Source organism: Thermobia domestica, chromosome 12, assembly GCF_964235325.1.
Source record: "Thermobia domestica chromosome 12, izTheDome1.hap1.1, whole genome shotgun sequence".
Lineage (NCBI taxonomy): Eukaryota > Metazoa > Arthropoda > Insecta > Zygentoma > Lepismatidae > Thermobia > Thermobia domestica.
The window spans coordinates 40406067-40424415 of NC_137465.1; the positions used below are offsets into that span (position 1 = coordinate 40406067).

The window sequence follows — 18349 nt, forward strand, 5'->3', positions numbered from 1 at the left end:
CAGGGGTCTAATAGAATCATTAAATACAGTATTCAAAAGCTGATCCATTAGTGATCGAATACAAACCTTAAATACAGTATTCAAAAATCGTCTCATCAACGATCTAATACAAACATGAAATACAAAATTCAACAATCATCAGTGATCTAATACAAATACAGTATTCAAAAATTGATCCGTTAGTGATCTAATATAAACATCAAATACAGTACTCAAAAATTGATTCATCAGTGATCTCATAAATCATTAAATACAGTATTCAAACGCTGGTCCATCAATGATCGAATACAAACATTAAATACAGTATTCAAAAATTGTTTCATCAACGATCTAATACAAACATTAAATACAATATTCAACAATCATCAGTGACCTAATACAAATACAGTATTCAAAAATTGATCCGTCAGTGATTAATATAAACATCAAATACAGTCTTCAAAAATTGATTCATCAGTGATCTCATACAATCATTAAATACAGTATTCAAAAGCTGGTCCATCAATGATCGAATACAAACATTAAATACAGTATTCAAAAATCATCAGTGATCTAATACAAACACAGTATTCAAAAATTGATTCATCAGTGATGTAATACAAACATGAATTCTGTACTTTACAACATGGATTTCAGTGTTATCCTTAACGTTAGAAACTTCTCATTATTTCATTGTCGCTCAATTCCACAGAAAAATCTGATCACAGGTCTGGTGGGACTCAAACTTTAATTTTCCGTTTAAGTTCTACGCTTTGGTGTCACTGGTTGATCACTTGCCTGCAAACTAAGAAGCGTATGTGTACCATAATTCTCTTCTTAAGGTTCCAATTACCCTTTTTAATATCTCCATCAAATTTAAGCTCTTGCCTCTTCCTTTTTTCCTCCATCACACTTGTATCATACCCTTAGGACAGTGTTTCTTCTCAACCAGTGGACCAATTCTTCCTCTTTGAATTTTCACCTAATTTTGTTCCTTTCTCTTCTCTATTCCCACAATAATATTTCCGCTTGCTCTATTCTTCTCGACATCAACATTTCGAAACCTTCTAATCATTTTTATTCTCTTTTATGTAGTGTCCACGTTCCTGCTTTGTAAAGCACAATACTCCACGAATTACCCTGCTTTTCTACCTCCTGTTGAAATATTGTTTTTCCTATGTAAACTCTTCATCATCTCTTACTAGGTAGATCGTTGGGGAGAGACAACATACTTCTCGATCTCCTTCCAATTGTATTTTTCTCCATCATTTCTTCCCTTATTCTAAAACATAATATTACTTGTTGGCTCGTATGTATGTTTCTTATGATTTCTTGAGTTTTCAGTGGTTCCATTCTAACTGAACATTATTTAGAATTCCCATCAACAGTTCTCAGTTTCCCCGGTTAAAAGCCTTTTCTAGATTAATAAACGTAACATATGGGTACACCTCTTTCGTATTTTCTGTAAAATTTTCATCGATAGACAGTAGTATATCTTGTGTCCTTACCATTCCTAAACCCAAACTGTTGTACTTCTTCAGTTGTTCTTCGGTCTTTCCAGGTTTGATTTCTTAGGTTAGACAGCGCCTTTAAGAAATCATTTTGTCAATTATAGAATCGGAACAATCGTTTCTTGCTCATTTCTCCCATGTTGTTAATGAACTTGATTAGTGTATTAACCATCTCCGTTGCTTTTCCTTTCCTCGTCTCGCATATAGATTTTTTATACTCATCCTGAGTTTCGTAAACCTTTTTTCATCCTCGATTAGTGTATTTTTTCCTCCAACATATGGCCCATCCGTACTCTCATATACACGTTTTCAAGTTGTTCTTTTCGTTCTTATGATTTCATTCCACTCACTGACTATGTCCCTATTCTGATTTCTATTGCATTGGTAATAAGCTTTTCTTTTCTTCGAATTTTCATAGACCTCATATCCTTGGATATTTCATCATATTTCCCTACTCTTACAAATCCTTCTGTTCCTTCATTTTCTTTTGTAATTTTCTTCCCTTGCTTTATCTGTTTCACTTCATAATTAAATATTTAACTTCTTATACATCTTTCTACCATCCTCTCCGTGTTTCCTCAACATGTTAATGCTTCCATGCCTTCCTTTCCCTCGTTTCCTCCAACATTTGTTCTGTAACGTATGCTTTTTTAGTCATTTTCTGTTCGTGGTACCCTACTATTTCTGCGGTCTGTAAGTAATTCATGTAAAATTTGGTATTTTGTTATCTCCGATTAGTACTGTGTCTATCCTTTCCGCGTTTGAATACTTTTCTTGGAATTTTCGTATAAAGCGATTTCTTCCATCTTAATTTTTCAACTTCTCTCCTTCTGCCTACATTTTTTAGTTTAATATCCATTTTGGGCAGCACAAGATCAGATCTAGTGATGGCCTCGAGGAGACTCTTCGCGTTCCTTAACTGTTCCGATATCTTTCCTGAATCATAACATAATCCATTTGGCATCTCTGGCCATCTGTTGAAGATTTCTTTGTATATACGAGGCAGGCCCGTATCCAGGAGGGGGGTCTAGGGGGCCGGGCCCCTTCTAAATTTTTGCTGGCCCTCTAAAAGTTTTACAGTAGGTTTGCAAAAGAACTATAATATGGTGATGAACTATCATATGGTTAGATCGCCCCCCCCCCCTAAGTTTTTGGGCTGGCTACGGGCGTGATACGAAGTGTATGCAAATAGAAACCAAACTTTTGAAATAACACGCCAACTGGCAGAGGGAGCGTGCGTCGGCTACTGAGCACACCTAGCGGCAGGTTTAGGTAACAAATTGCCATTTGTCTTGTATCGCTATGACCGTTAGTCGCCGAGCTTCAGCCGCTGAAATTAGCACGCGCACAAGTTCGTCGGATTAATGATACAGTGACAATAAAAGAGCTTAAAGAACAACGTGTGCATATGAAATTGTGCAACAAACTTGGCGAAACATTTACAGAGACATTTCAATTGCTTTTTAATTCATTCAGGGTCTTCTCGTCTTAAAAAAAGCACGCATGAGTCGGTCAAAGATAAAAGTGATGTTGGTTGTGTTTTTTGATTAGAAAGACATTGTCCAACAAGAATTTATATCACGTAATCATATAGTAAACAAAGGAGTTTGACTAGGAAAAATTAGAACGGTTGAGGGATATTGTGTACAGGAAGAGGCTTGAATTGTGGGAAACCCATACTTGGATCGTGCACTGTGCCAATGCTCCTACTCACGCTTTGGTCCTCATCCGCACTTACCTGGCAAAACACGAGACTCCATGGCGCCCCATTCACCCTATTCTCCAAATCTAGCCCTGGCTGACTTTTTCTTGTTTCTCAAACTTAAAACTACGTTGAAAGAATGTCGTTTCCAAATCATAGAGGAGATTCAGGGCAATGTGACAAGACACCTGCGCGTCATCCCAGAAAGTACATCCCAGGAGACTTACCAAAAAATGGAAGAAACGTTGGGAACGGCGTATTGCCAGTTGAGGGGGAATACCTTGATGGAGACGTGCTTAAAATGTACAATGAGCAATAAAGTTGTTACAGCAAAGTTCGGTGTCTTTTTGAACACAGCTCATATATCTTACTCTTTTGTGCTGATTGAACCAAATGTTTCCAGTTGCGAGTGAGTTTTGTCTACAGAAATTTGGCCAGTTCCTTCTTTCAAAATATCTGCAAGGAGCGAGTTGCCTCTACGAAAAATTGCAAGGAACTATCTAGTTCAATGAGACTAAAGGAAGAAGCAACAAATAGCGAACCTCAACCATGTTGGTACTATAGTACTCGCGCCGAGTCGTGAAGCTTGATCTAGATCTACCGATTTCACCATCCAATAGAACGCGAGGGTGTGTTCCAGTCGTCAACCCCCACCCATCGAATTTTTTCAATGTCTTCTCTCGCGCTACACTGAAAACATCTCCCGAGAGTACAGTGTTGTCGAATTGGCGTCAAGTTCCGTTTTGTTAATTCTTTTTTGTTGCGTTATGTTTTCGTTGTTACTATTTGTGCTACTGTTACCATTTTAGAATAATTGTTATAGTAGTTATTGTTGTGCAGTGTTATAATTGGTAATTTTTATATGCCTTTTTTATATACTGGTTTACTATGTCTTCAAAGTTTGGCAACGTAGTTGGTGAATTTCAGCTGTTTGACGTTTCCCCAAGTGTGCGCTCGGGAAGCGGCTCCACGAATTGTACCGAAGTTTTCCAATGTGTTGGAGCTCAAACAAATTATTTCTCTGATTGGTTTAGATCCCACGCTTCACGACTCGGCGCGAGTACTATAAGCTAAGTGATATAGTTGCCTGACAATTGGAAATTGGAGTTAGTGTATCAGCCACTCTAGAGATCAGATTTTTATTTTAAAATATTAATGTAGTTTGCAAGACCTACTGACCCTTGTCTATCGCAACAGGTACCCCCACCCTATATTTGCCGTTGGTTATGTGTGAATTACCTGATTAGTGCATTGCTGTAATTTATGATTGGTTAATTTAACCGAAGCAAGCAACAGGGAAGGCATAAAATCGTGTACATATGGAAACACAAGGGAATCCATTATAATATTATCATTTTAGTAATATTATTTATACGGGATGATCCATAGGGGCAAGTTAAAAAAAAAATAGGTAACTGATTACTTTTTTTAATAAACGAAAAGCGTATCTCTTTTTTAAAAGAGATCTGAAATTAGGGAAATAAGGCTTCAACACACCGTTTAACCCTGTAAGGCTATCAGTTTTGTGCTATATACGTAATAGTGATAGTAAGGCTATTTCGTCAGCAGTGCTATTCAATGTGTCCTGTGTGGTCCCGAAGTTCATCTAGAGTAACTCACTAGGCGACAGCCAAATTTCCAATGTGGTGATAGTAAAATGTAATTTCTTAAGATACATATATTTTATATAAAATACATATTTATTTATGTCATGTTGCGTTTTTCGTCTTGTTAGTTCGGTATAATGTTACCAGTTTCTTAGCTTTTAATGTATGATCCATTGATTCATGGGCGGTAAGTCAGCTATTGCGAGAATGCCAGTTGACCCCTTCCCATATCAATTCGTGGCTCATAATGAAAAAAAAAAAAAATGTGTTCCTTGAGAACAATATATCCTTGTTCAGTAGTTTGCTAAAGAAAATTAAGATTTCTTCTCTACCATAATTTTGCAGATCATTGCAGTGTTTTGTGTCAGTTCTAATTGCTGCCCACAGTAGAGTAATAGACCAACTCACTTGATTTCTTTATTGCAATTGTCATATTCTTATTATATTAGAAATACTTAGAATTTTTATTTCACATTGATATTATTTGAATTATCTTCCATTTATTTGCAGGCAAGATGTATGCTGTTTTGGGAAAACGAAATGGCCGTGTACTTAGTGAAGATATGCAGGAAGGTTCGGCAACATTCACGGTGACTGCTGTTTTGCCTGTGATTGAAAGTTTTAACTTTGCTCCTGAAATCCGAAAACAAACTTCTGGATTGGCCAGCCCTCAACTTGTTTTCAGTCATTGGGAGGTAAGAGGGAAAGTATATGTTTTATTAGAATTCTGTCTACATTATTCAAACAAAATTTATTTATTTTGGCTAAGAAATTTTCCAATTACTATTAAGCAATGCGATTTCTATCCACAAGGATTTGTGAGGTGAGGTGTTACTAGTAATTCCTAATGGTCACGTAAACGTACTAATAAGTTATACAATTAGTTATACTTGGAAGTGTTAGGTTTCTTCAGTCGGTGCAGTTCGTTTTTATGTGTACCCGGAAGGATGTTGGGAGTGAAAAATATTACTCAAGCCTCATTCCATACACTAAGCCTCATACCCCTAACAGGAAGCAGCTTTTACTTTAAGAAGATGGGTGTAAGAGGCTCCTAATCCACTACACCGTCTAGTTTAAAAATTCTGTCTTTTAAGAATTGTTTCACTGGGATGAAGTATAGGCAAATGTTTGGACATCTTTCAATAAAAATGGCGATGAAAAATTGTGATTTCTTTAAATACACCCGACTAAGAGTTGGATTTCGATTAACTTATTGCATTCTGTAGTTTGGAAATGAGTCACAGCCCTTTGTTCGCTGTCAGAGAAATTTTCCAATCAACATACCGTGACTCCTTCACGAATGGACGAAAAGGTCTCTTCCTCTACAAGATTTTTTTTGAACTCTATAGAAGAAAACAGAAAATTTACTCCAATCGTTAATGAAAAATGCGTATTGTAAATTGATAAGTTAATCGTTACAATTGTCAAAACAACGCACAACTAGATCCTAAATGGATGACAGTAAGTCGCCACAGTATCGTACTTTGATGTGCGGCCTTTGATGCGATTTCTTTACTCGAATTTTCACTACGAAGAAATTGTTACAGAAAAGACATCTGACTGCGGGGTGCCCAAGTGGGCCAAGACTTGAACTTGATTAATCTTACTCCTTCACAAAAGTACAGCCACTTTTACCGCTGGATGATACTTCCCTGATAGACGGACTAGCAGTTGGGGGTTCACTCAATGTAGATCTTGATCTCCCAATTTCAACTCCATGCACTTATTGTAGAGATATCAAATCTGTCATTCATCTGCTTCAAGAATCGTGACCGTATACAACATATGTCCTGTGATTAATGATAACACTTTATGATACACTGCTAGCGAAGCTTCGTTGCATCTTCCACTACTTTGTCCAGTTGCATCACAGTTTGGAATCAAGTTCGGAGCCACTTCAACAAAAGAGAACGAGGAAGTCTTTAGAAAAATAGACTTCATTATAGTAGATTGTTCGTTACAAAATATATGTGGTAAAAAGTTATTATTATTAAAAGTGATACATTTCGGTACCAGCTTTATTAAAAGTGTTTTTAAACTGATAGAAATATGACATTTGGAAGACTCAAAAATTTGGTTTAATAAAAGCAGAATTAATATTTTCTTTTAATTCCTGAATTTGTTTCTATAATATATATATCTAAACGTAAATTTACACTATAAGAAGTAAGATATAAAGAGCTTTAAAATTTGAATGTTTTGAACTATGGAACATGAAATAATATCTCAAAAATCCGAAGTTATATTGTAAATGATGATTTGAGCTAGCAACAGTGGCGGATCTAGGCAAGGGCCGGGGAGCCTAGGCCTTCCCCAGGTTCTTCAGTGACAAAATAATTTAAGCTAGTATTTATATATTTTTGAAAGTTTGTACATACCTATCACAGTCTGGGTACTAGCTGCCCCCCCAGTTTTTACCTTCTAGATCCGCCACTGGCTAGCAAAATCGACGTAAAAGATATGCATTGATATGGCTCCTTGAGTTAAATATTGGGATATCTTTTAAAAAGCGCTGTTTCAAGAAAACGTTGAATTATAATGTTAATACTCTATATAAAACCTCTTTTAATTTAGGGTATTTTTTCTGGAAATTGAATTTCTAATATTTTGCGAATCTTATTCAAGTACAGTGGTACCTTGATCTAAAGTTACTCCAATTATGAAACGCTCGAAATTTCCTTATAAAATAATCCCATTAACTCGGTCTATATCCCATATCTATATATATAAAAGAGAACGTACAAAATCCTTTGTCCGCTCATCACGCTAATACGGCTGAACCAATTTCTTTCATTTTTGGGGGGTTATTAGGATTTGGACCCTAGATGGTTTTTATCATATCACTTTAATTTTCAATTACCAGTGTCTTGAGATAATTGACCATTCAGGTGTCCACAAATCCTTTGTTATTAGTTCATCATAGGTAAAAATAAACGTATTTATATGCAACCCGCATGACCGTGTCACTCGGCGGGTTAACATAAATGACAGGCGATATACAGCGGAAAATAGCTTGAATCTTCTGTTTAAAATTTTTTAATTGATTTGCTTATTTTTACAGACACTTTTACAATATGCCAGCACCGGGATGACCGCAGCGAAGCGGGGCGGGTTAACATAAATGACAGGCGATATAATGTTAAGATTTACTGCAATCTTCTATGGTTTTTATCATATCACTTGAAAGCGAAAAAGTAAAAATTATCTAAGTAACAAAGTTTATTGCGTTCCGGGGTGACCGCAGCGAAGCGGGGTGAACGCTGCTAGTATATTAATATTAGCAGATTACTCTGCACTGGAAAAGATCAAGGTTCATGGATAATATTTGAAATATATATATATATATATATATATATATATATATATATATATATATATATATATATATATATATATATATATATATATATATATACTGCTTTTGCTTTTGGTTTTAAAGTACTTGTTGATGCAAGTACGATATACCTTTAATTAAGTAAACGCTACTACCATTGCACTCCCTCACGAGTTCATTTCGTAAGCCTCTATCTTCGTTGTCAGTCTAGGTATATTGGGAATCTTTGTACACAATTTCAAGGTTCTGCACCTGCTTCGGAAGATCTGAAGAACGGGGAGAAATTTTCAAGATCTCTTTCTCCTTCTTTAGGGGCTCGCATTTCCCAAAATTCCGGCTTACATACAGGCTAAAGTGCAAGAATATTCTTTATACAAAATTTCACGATTATACGCTCATTCGTTTCAGAAACGGTAACAAACAAACAAACAAAACTTTGAAGCCTTCTTATGGGTCACACTTCGTTTAAAAAAAAAAATCTCAACTACTGCCTGGGGTGCAAGTAGAATATTTAAACAAAAGATCAAGATTGAGAGCTTAATAGTAGATAAGTGAGTCGCGGAAGGGGGATTTAGTATTTGGTATACGAAATAGAAATCAATCAACATGATATTATGCAGAATTTATTTTACAAATAACGATAGTATTAAAACAAATCTACTTAAATATACAGGGTGACTGGACCATTTTGAAATCCTTTGTATTAAAGATGTTAACAACGGACCCCTTCGGACATACAAACATGTCTGCACATACTTCTGCACGTTGTTATAGCGAAGATCTTTTTGTGATATATATATATATATATATATATATATATATATATATATATATATATATATATATATATATATATATATATATATATATATATATATATATATGTGTAAGTTGGTTTAGAAGTCATACATTACTTACATAAAAAAGTATGCATTCACAGTGCACAGTAACAGACACTCTGGGTTTTTTTTTAAAAAAAGTATACAACCAGGGTTCTGGAGATGCTTCCAGGGTTAGTAAAGGTCCAGGGATCCTCCCTCGGAAAATTGTGAGAAAATGACTCTCCTGAAAATACAGGTTTAGGTATTTTTCAATGGAAATTGAGTCTTTGCTTATTTGTTCACAGTGGAAAATATTCTTGAATAACAATATAAGGACAGAACTAAAGAGCTTATAGGGTTCCATTCCATGTATTCGCCATTCTGAACGCCAACCTTTAAATATACAAATAATGTATCGAAGATAGCAAATCAAGTTAGTTAAATAGAACAAAATTTAATATATTTTTTATATAATGATAGTGTACAGATATACAATACGCCGAACTGAAATGAAATGCTTATCATTAGTTCAAAAAATTATACTCATATCCTCGCTGTCCGTTCTATGAAAAAGATCGGGCGCTGCTATAATTTAAGAAAAACGGCGAAAGATTAGAATTCACCCATTGTTTTCCCTTTTTTTTCTTTTCTTTTTCTTCTGTCTTTTCTGTGTGGGTGCTGACCACCGGAGCATTCCCGAAATCAACGTGCCTGATTCAACCTGTCTGATTTAAATCGTCTGGGTGGCAAAACTGAATGTTGAGTTATATTTAATCTTGGATATAACTCATGACTTAGCCAAATAATAAAGCGAAATATTTGATGTTTAAGATGTGTGACCTAGATTGAAGTAGTCATCTTGCCCTGAATTATTACTGCATATCATTCTGGATGGACATGTCCAAAGACTGTCTTATTTAAAATTGTTCTGACCAATTGTATATTCTTTTCTCACATTCTTTAATACGGACATGGTTTCTAAATTCCATTAAAATAAATAGAAAGCTTATACATTTTTAAGTGTATGCATTAAATAAAAAGAATGGGAGAAACCAGCTCATCGGAGTGAGTGTTTACCGTTTAAAGGCATCGTTCTCTTGCACTTAACTATGAATTCACCCACGCCCATAATGTTTGAAGGAATAACCTCGATATTCAAAGCCCAAAATATCCGTCGTAAGTGGCACCTTTCCTTATAAGCCTCTGCCAGAAAAACACTTTCACTTGAATTGTATTTTTCTCCTAAATCTCTTCCAGATAATTGATATCGATCCATTTTGGGTGCCCACTACTGAAGAAGAGTATCTACACTTCGGAGAGAAGGCGGACTCGGAGAACAGAGCCAGGAAATACATGAATGCTGTCCGAAAACGAAAAGGATTACATGTGGAAGAGAAAATCGTTGAGCATGCTGAGAAGCAACGAACACTCACCAGGAATAAATGAAAACAGGAATTAGAAAGTGAAATTAATATTTTGTCAAGATACCATATTTTTTTCCCATGCAATAAACATTGATAAGAAATTTTTTTTCTGAGTTTATTTTCCTTGCATTGACTTGCGGTCAGACAATTTAAAACTTATTTTGTTAGCATTCTTCAAAAACTTATTCAAAAAATATATGTTTTTCCTATTTTCCATATGAGGTCTCCAAAGCAGTAAGGATAGGCTTACCATATTTTATTTATTTATTTATTTTGAAAGGGGGAAGTTTTAATCTAATGAATCGTTTTGAGGTGTAGTCTTCCTACACAGTATAGTCTTCCACGCCTACTATAGAACTGAAATATCTGTCAGTATTTATGCCAAGGAGAAAATGTAAATTAAGTCGTATGTTCAACAATATCTTGAAGAGAGAAGCAGAAATAGAAACCTAAGGGGTTAAAATGGACTGAACAAACAAGCAAAGAGTGTAAGAGTTATCTATTTTTCTTCTGTCTACTTGAGCTGAAGAGGTGCGGGAGACTAGGGATGCGCACGAGACAAGATTTTTGGCTGTCTCGTCTCGAAACTGTGCTGTAAAAGTGATGTCTCGACTCGAAAAGTGTATAGTTCTCTATTGGAGGAGCCGTGTCTCGACTCGAATTTTGTCAGGAAAATCTTGTCTCGACTCGTCTCGTGCGCATCCCTACAGGAGACCCAGGGGATGTGATTTTCAGCGGAAGGTCATGTGACTCTGATCCCACGTTAAACTATAGATCCATGTTTCATATAGCTTTGATGCTGCAAAGAACGCTAAGACTGCATTTCAGTTCAAGTGGGATAAGAAAACGAATCTTTTAGTGCAGTCAGAAAAACAAATGATTTTGAACGTTCTAGAGACAATTCAATCAGGGGTGAGAAAGGGCTCTCAGAAACGGGTGGTATCCGATTAAAGCGGGAAATCTGGTAACTCTGGTACAGACCACGTAACAGAAAATGATACAAGACTTTGCCACGGAAATTTGTACAACACAGTATTTTGTAGGTGCATAGGCATCCCAACGTATATCCTCGAGTGATTAGTTACGTCTCGTTTTCATCCCTTGCCGTATCTAAAGCAGTCTTCGTCAACTCATTGCTGCTATGACGTAATACACTCCTTCCATTCAGAGAGAAATTCGCCTGAAGAGATTTTTGAATGGAATGTTAGAATGTGTTCATCAGATTTACACGTTAACCAAATGTAAAATGATTTTTGAGACATTTGAGAAGCTATTTCCGAACAAAGTAGGTTTGTACTGAGAAAGACAGTATTAACTGAAGTGTAGACTCAAAAAGAAACGTAATTTACTATCTGCAGTAGCTAAACCTACATGTCTAATCAAAATTCATGGCGGACAACATTGAGAGAGAGGAGGGAGAGAGAGAGATTTAAATATAGGGACGGAGGGGGATACATTCACATATGCAAGGTTAGGATTGGAGAAATAAGTGATCGGACGACATCACATTCTGAGGAAAATTATGATTTCGGGGAAGAGGGGGCAAAAGAAGCAACTTTTCTCACTCGAACCTGCGAGTATAACGCCTGCAGTTGTCGAATTAAGGTGAATAACTCTTTCTGGAGCGTCAGATGATTCTGCAGAGAGAGAGAGAGAGAGAGATAAAGAACCCAACATTGGAGAATGAAGAGTATATCTCAATTTTCAAGCCTCGAAAGTGTTGGCGTTCTTGAGATATGCGAGAAGATTATGATTCATTAAATAATATTCTCCGTGGATGGTTACTTCGTAACCAAAAAGTTTTTGGTTCGAACCCGTCTACGAAAGCTGCGATTTTTTAAATTCTTCGTTATCCAAATGTTAAGATTTTTCTCTCCCCTCACAACAGCTCACCACTTTAATTCGACAACTACGAGTATGATACTCACAGGTTCGGTTGAGAAAAGTTGATTTTTGTTTATTTATTTATTTATTATTATTTTTTTTTTTTTTTTTGCCTCAAAAAATCACAATTTTCTTCAGAATAGGGATGTTGTCCGATCAGTTGTTTCTCCAATTCTAAACTTGCATATGCGAATGTATCTCCCTCTATCCCCATATTTGAATCTCTCTCTTAATGCCACCCGCTACGAATTTTGATTAGAACACATACGTTTAGCAACTGTAGATAGTAAATTACGTTTCTTCTTGATTGTATGCTTCAGGTAGTATTGTCTTAGAACAAACCTGCTTTGTTCCTTAACAGCTTCTCAAACGCGATTAAATCATCTTACACTTACTTAACGTGTAAATCTGATGAACACATTTTTAAGGAGATATTTTCCTGTTTAAGATTTACAACATTTCTGCATTAGTCATGCTTTGTTTGCTCAAAACATTATATTGACTTGGTTTTGTACAAAGTTAATAATTAATTATTCAATTTTAGTGCTTGTTCTTTTCTGCAATCAAATGCCGAAACAAAAATAAAAGTATAAGACTTTCTACACATTTTTCTTTGTCCTGATATATTATTTTACGCTAGTATTGCAATAGATAGTTAATTTAATTAGTTAAATGATCGAAATATGCATTGCGAGCCGGGGCTTCAAATTTCGCCTATTCAAGATTCGCCTAATACCAACCTAGCTATGCAAACGTCAATCAAAACGATGACACAGAGCTAATTTTCTTATTAGGCGAAAGTTGAATTTTTCTTAAACCTTGGTTTAGCTCGCATATGTTGGTAGTCCTGCACCTCATTCATAATTTATAGTGTTTAAAAGACACAAAAATTAACCAATCGTTGACACTGTGCACTATTGGGACATGAACGATATGGTTCGGTTGGATCAGACCCACTGCTGCTTCAGATGAAAATGGTCATTGAAACAATCAGTTTTAAGGAGAGCTTTTATGTTCTAATATTCTAGGTTTCATATAATAAACTCTGCTTCTTTCAGAACAGGAAAGGTATCTATTACACTGAAAAAACTAAAAAGAATAAGAAAGAAGGAACTTCGAAAGACTCATAAAAGTTATGTATAATTCGAGGGTAGTTCAAGACTACGATAACGACAACATGTCACTTTCATCTTGTTATTTGATTCCCAAAATGTGACTTCCCTACAATTAATACACTTGTCTGAGTAAAACAATCTCGAACAAAAACAGTTGAACTAAGTGTATGAGGGTCTTACATTTACAATACACCAGCTTCAGAAAAGAATTTGATACTGCGGTATGTCCAAACAAGTAATTGGGTAGCATTCTTCATTTTCTTCTCCGATCCCCAATCAATTGCTGGAATATCTTACTCCAGCCGAGTTTGCTTCTGATTGTACACCTTCTATACGTGTCGTCCGCTCGCACGCTTTTTTGGGTAAAACTGAGGGATGAGTGATTGGTGTGAAATACCGACAGGATGCCAGTGCCTCGCTATCATGCGATGCATAAAGGTGTAATTGGAAAAATTACCCCACTTTTACGAGTTCTTCAGGATTCATAGTAGATGCATCAATTGACCAAGCGCCATTTTGCGATTTTCGAGATATTTACATCAGTGAGTAGGAAACAATGTAAATAATGTAAAAAAATGGTTTGAAACCCTACATATTTGTTTAAATGTTCAGGAAAAGCTATTCGACGAAGCGCCAAGTACTGGATCGTAATGGGAACGTTTCTATTTCCTTCAATATCTCACAAGGGAGGAGAGGGAGATTATATATCGAAATGGAAGATGGCTTGTACACCAATCGAAAGCACTAATGACGCCTATTACAAAATTGTAATAAAAATTTTTCGAATGCATATACTGTGCGAGTTATACGAATATACATGGTGTCCAGAAAATCCGTGTCCATCTTAGAAATCGCAAACAGTGAACGAGATGCCAAAACAGGAAAACACGTGTTTGATTATTTTAGAAGTACAACGTATCAAAGCAAAAAATGTTGTCCCATCCGTCTTCCATTTTCCAATAGGTTTCCAACGATATGTTTCTAGACCCCCTTACCATTTGCAATTTTTGAGTTGGACCCCGCCTGGGACCCTGCGGGCGGCCCTGGGACAACACTTTTTGCTTTGATACCTTGTACTTTTAAAATTATTAAACATGTGTTTTCCTGTTTTGGCATCTGGTTCACCGTTTGAGATTTCTATGAGTGAAAACAGATTTTCTGGACACCCTGTATATTCATATAACTCAAACATTATATGCATTCGGAAAATTTTTATTACAGTTTTGTAATAGGCGTCATTAGTCCTTTCGATTGGTGTATAAGTCATCTTCGACTTCAATATATAATCTCCCTCTCTTCTCTTGTCAGAACCGTGTTTTGGCGCTTGGTCAATCGATGCATAACACCGTCCAATTAACTGTCTATCTCTCTTCTTCCCTTTCTGGAACAGGCAGAGTCATATCTCTTCCTAAAAAAAAATTCATGTAAAACAGTATCACATCATCCATATTTCCCCATGTATTTTCATGTATTTAAACATTTTGGCTGGTTGATGAAATTTGCCTTCTTTATGAATCAGTTAAAGCAATCAGAAAAATACACTTGTAAAGAAACAAAAAATAAGATTAAACGGCACAAGCCTATCATTTGTAATTTTATATCTACGTTACCTACAGAGATGACGTATGTGAAACAAAGGAAATTTTGTTTGCAAAATATTTTGTTATAAGCTCGAAGACCGTATAATTGAACCTAAGGTAAGAAATCAAGGAAAACATGATTGTTCTATAATCGGCGGCGGCTTGAATATATACAGATTTGTAGATTTTTTGAAACAGGAGCAAGCAGAAAATGAAATGATAATGTATCAACTCCAGATGGGACACGTCGCTAAATCAAAGAAAGCAAAGTGGTGACGCCTTTATCGATGTATTGTGGAATTCAAAAGAAGGGTTGGATCACAAGAAGTAGCCATAATATAGCACTTTGATGCTGCAGTGTCTCACTACATTTCATTTGTTTGTGACTAGTGATTCTTGGTGCTTTATTTATTTTATGATTTATGCAAACTTTCGTATAATTTCTATCACTTCATTTTATGTTTTGTTTTCTGTAAGACATTTTGTAACTTCGTGTAACATTATCACAGCTCGATGTCAAGCGTACATATACTATCTATTCATATACCGTAATTGTGCTCAAGTTTTCTGTAGTAATTCTGTAATTTCATCTAACATTTTCATATTTCGATGTCAAACATATACTGTCATAGTCTAGTCATATACTGAAATTGTGCTTATACTTTTTAAATATGTGCCTTTTAAATGTACATTTTTTAAAATTTATATACAAATTGTTAAGTCATTTCTTGACAGTACTACCAACATAATTTCGCATTAGGCAAATCTTGAAAGGCGAATCTTGAATCCAAGATTCGCCTACACTTTCTCTTGAGTTAACATCTATAAATTCAATTGCCTGGGGTTATTAGGCGAATCTTGAATAGGCGAAAGTTGAAGTCACCATTGTGAGCACTACTGAAATCTATGTGAGAAATAAGTTTTCAGTTTTAAGTGTCGTTTTTGTGACCTACAGTTTATAATAGGATCCAAAGCACCATAATACAATCAAATATCAAGGCTTATCTTCCAGGAATCCATTGAGGATGAAAAGTTTATGTCGAATCTCATGAACCGTTATCTGTTGGTTTTGCGCATTTCTGGTTGGATCATCGTTGGAAGAAATCTAGATATTTGTGTATATAGACTTACTCGTGTAATACTCTTAATTAAATTAGAGTAATATTTTATTTAGAAGATATCTATTCGATAAAATTTGTGGGATAAAATATTCATGATTCGCAACCTGATATTCAACGTTCTACATTTTAACTGGAGCTTAAACCCAGAATCACATTGATCAAGACGTGTTTGTGTCGTAAGTTTATATTATGCAAACACTTTTCCGTTGATAACCAAGAATTGAAAAGGAACACATTAGAAAGTCATGTAAACATGTATGCTTGCCTAACATTTGTTCATAGAATATTGTATTTCCAAAGAGAGGAATCGCACATAGAATAGATTAATAAAATAATAATATAACAATCCCATTATTCATAATTATGAACAAAATTAGAAGTGAGAAATACTACATGAATCATACACTTGTGCTTAAAAAATATTATTATAGGAAATGTTTTTGATAGGCATTACTGAACCAAGGTATTAAAGTAAAGCTGCGCCATGTGAAACATCAATCATGAAAGAAAGTGAGATTTTACTTTTTTGAAAGAAAATAAAGACATGATTAGCGATTAGTTTTCAAATTATATGCATTATCATCGAATAATATTATTTTCTAATGTGGTTATTTTTCAAGGAGCGTGGTCTTTCATTTACTTATGGACGATTACGTTTAATGCATTTTATTTTTTTTTTCCAGTTAATGAATATCCGCATTTTAAGTAACTTCGTTTTTGTTACAAGATGTCTTCACGCCATGGAATGTTTTAATACGTTACTATAGATAATTTTAGTGTTAAATGCCAATGTCAAGGGCGGCTCTGTAATATAGTCACTTAGTTACATACCTTCCCAATTAACTATATTTGAAATGTCGCTTGTACTTGCCCCCCTTGGAAACCACAACATGGGCGCCCTTGGTTGACATCCCTTTGACATTTCTTATGTTTCATTACGTTATACAAAATAATAATAATAATAATAATAATAATAATAATAATAATAATAATAATAATAATAATAATAATAATAATAAAAAATAAAGAAAGAAATGTACTGATTTCAGTACTGTTTGTTTTGCCACATACTGTATTTTCATTATAAAAAAAAATAAAACAATATAATAATCATACTGTGGAATATAATTATAGCTGCTTGAATATAATTATAATTAATCTGGTTTCGATAACTTTTGTAACGTAAGCACCAAACTAGAAACTAGAAGTTTGTATAGTAAAAAAATATATTCTATACAGAAAAAATATTTTCTTACCTTCTATTACATAAATATTTAGGAACATATAAAAATGTACATCATACCAAAAGGGTCCTCAAAATCACGAAGTTTAAAGAATTATTACGTTAAAATGCGTTAAGTGACACACACTACTTCGTTTGATGGTGAATTTAGGACCTTTCTTTCCAACGTCTTGTCATTGGTTTTATCCACGATAACTTCATTGGAGTCAAAACTAAAGGGATAAACTACTTCATATTCACAGTAAAGTGTATCAAAGGACACAAATCGATGCTCCAAATATGTTGGTTAATGATGTTTTGTGTTCTATGCGATTTTTTTGTGTTACGCACCCAGAAGCTATTCAAGTTGCATCAAATTCAATGAATTCTGGGTACAGGTTCATAACAACAAAATGAATGGTTTGCCAAGAGCTGTCTGCCTGTTCTTAGACTTAAATATTATACTCATTTTAATGCACACACGCGAAGTTTTTGCGCCACGCCCGTGTTAGAGTTCATTTATACAACCTGGTGCAGATAACGTTTGGCATTTCACAAGGAATAACCTATGATCATAAAAATAATAACAAATGATTATATGCTTGAAGTATAACTGTTGGAGGAACTTGTTGAGAATAGATTAGTTATATAAAAAAATCCCAATAGTTTATACCATTTATGATTACTATTCATTCGTGATTGTTGCATCAGGTAGAGATATACTTCATCAACGAGATTGTAGCATCTTCATATTTTTGTTTGTGAGCACGAGAAATAAACCATGAGATCCATCAATGAAGTCTGGAAACCACTAACATTTAATTTCTTCAACGGAAAACACTGAATTTTCTCCTCAAAATAATGTGAAAATAATGTAATGTTTAATATTCAGTGTGTAAGCTTACGTAAAATATTCAAATATCATTGAACATTTATTAATTTATGTATACTTATGTAGTAGCGACAAAAGATTGATTGATTAATTGGTGTTTAACATCTAAGTTTTATAATTTAGAATTGTATTACGGAGAATATACGAGGCGCGTGTA

General features: G+C 34.8%; 1 protein-coding gene across 3 annotated transcripts in view; it reads left to right on the forward strand.

Annotated features, from left to right (window-relative positions):
* The window catches only part of LOC145666417 (elongation factor-like GTPase 1), a 642062-nt gene extending 631579 nt beyond the window's left edge, over positions 1-10483 (forward strand). For all 3 annotated transcript variants that reach the window (XM_081733628.1, XM_081733627.1, XM_081733629.1), the window contains exons 17-18: positions 5310-5494; positions 10212-10483. In XM_081733628.1, coding sequence (XP_081589754.1) covers positions 5310-5494; positions 10212-10400 — 374 coding nt within the window. In that variant the 3' untranslated portion in view covers positions 10401-10483. The remainder of the gene's footprint in view (positions 1-5309; positions 5495-10211) is intronic.
* The last annotated feature ends 7866 nt before the right edge of the window (positions 10484-18349 follow it).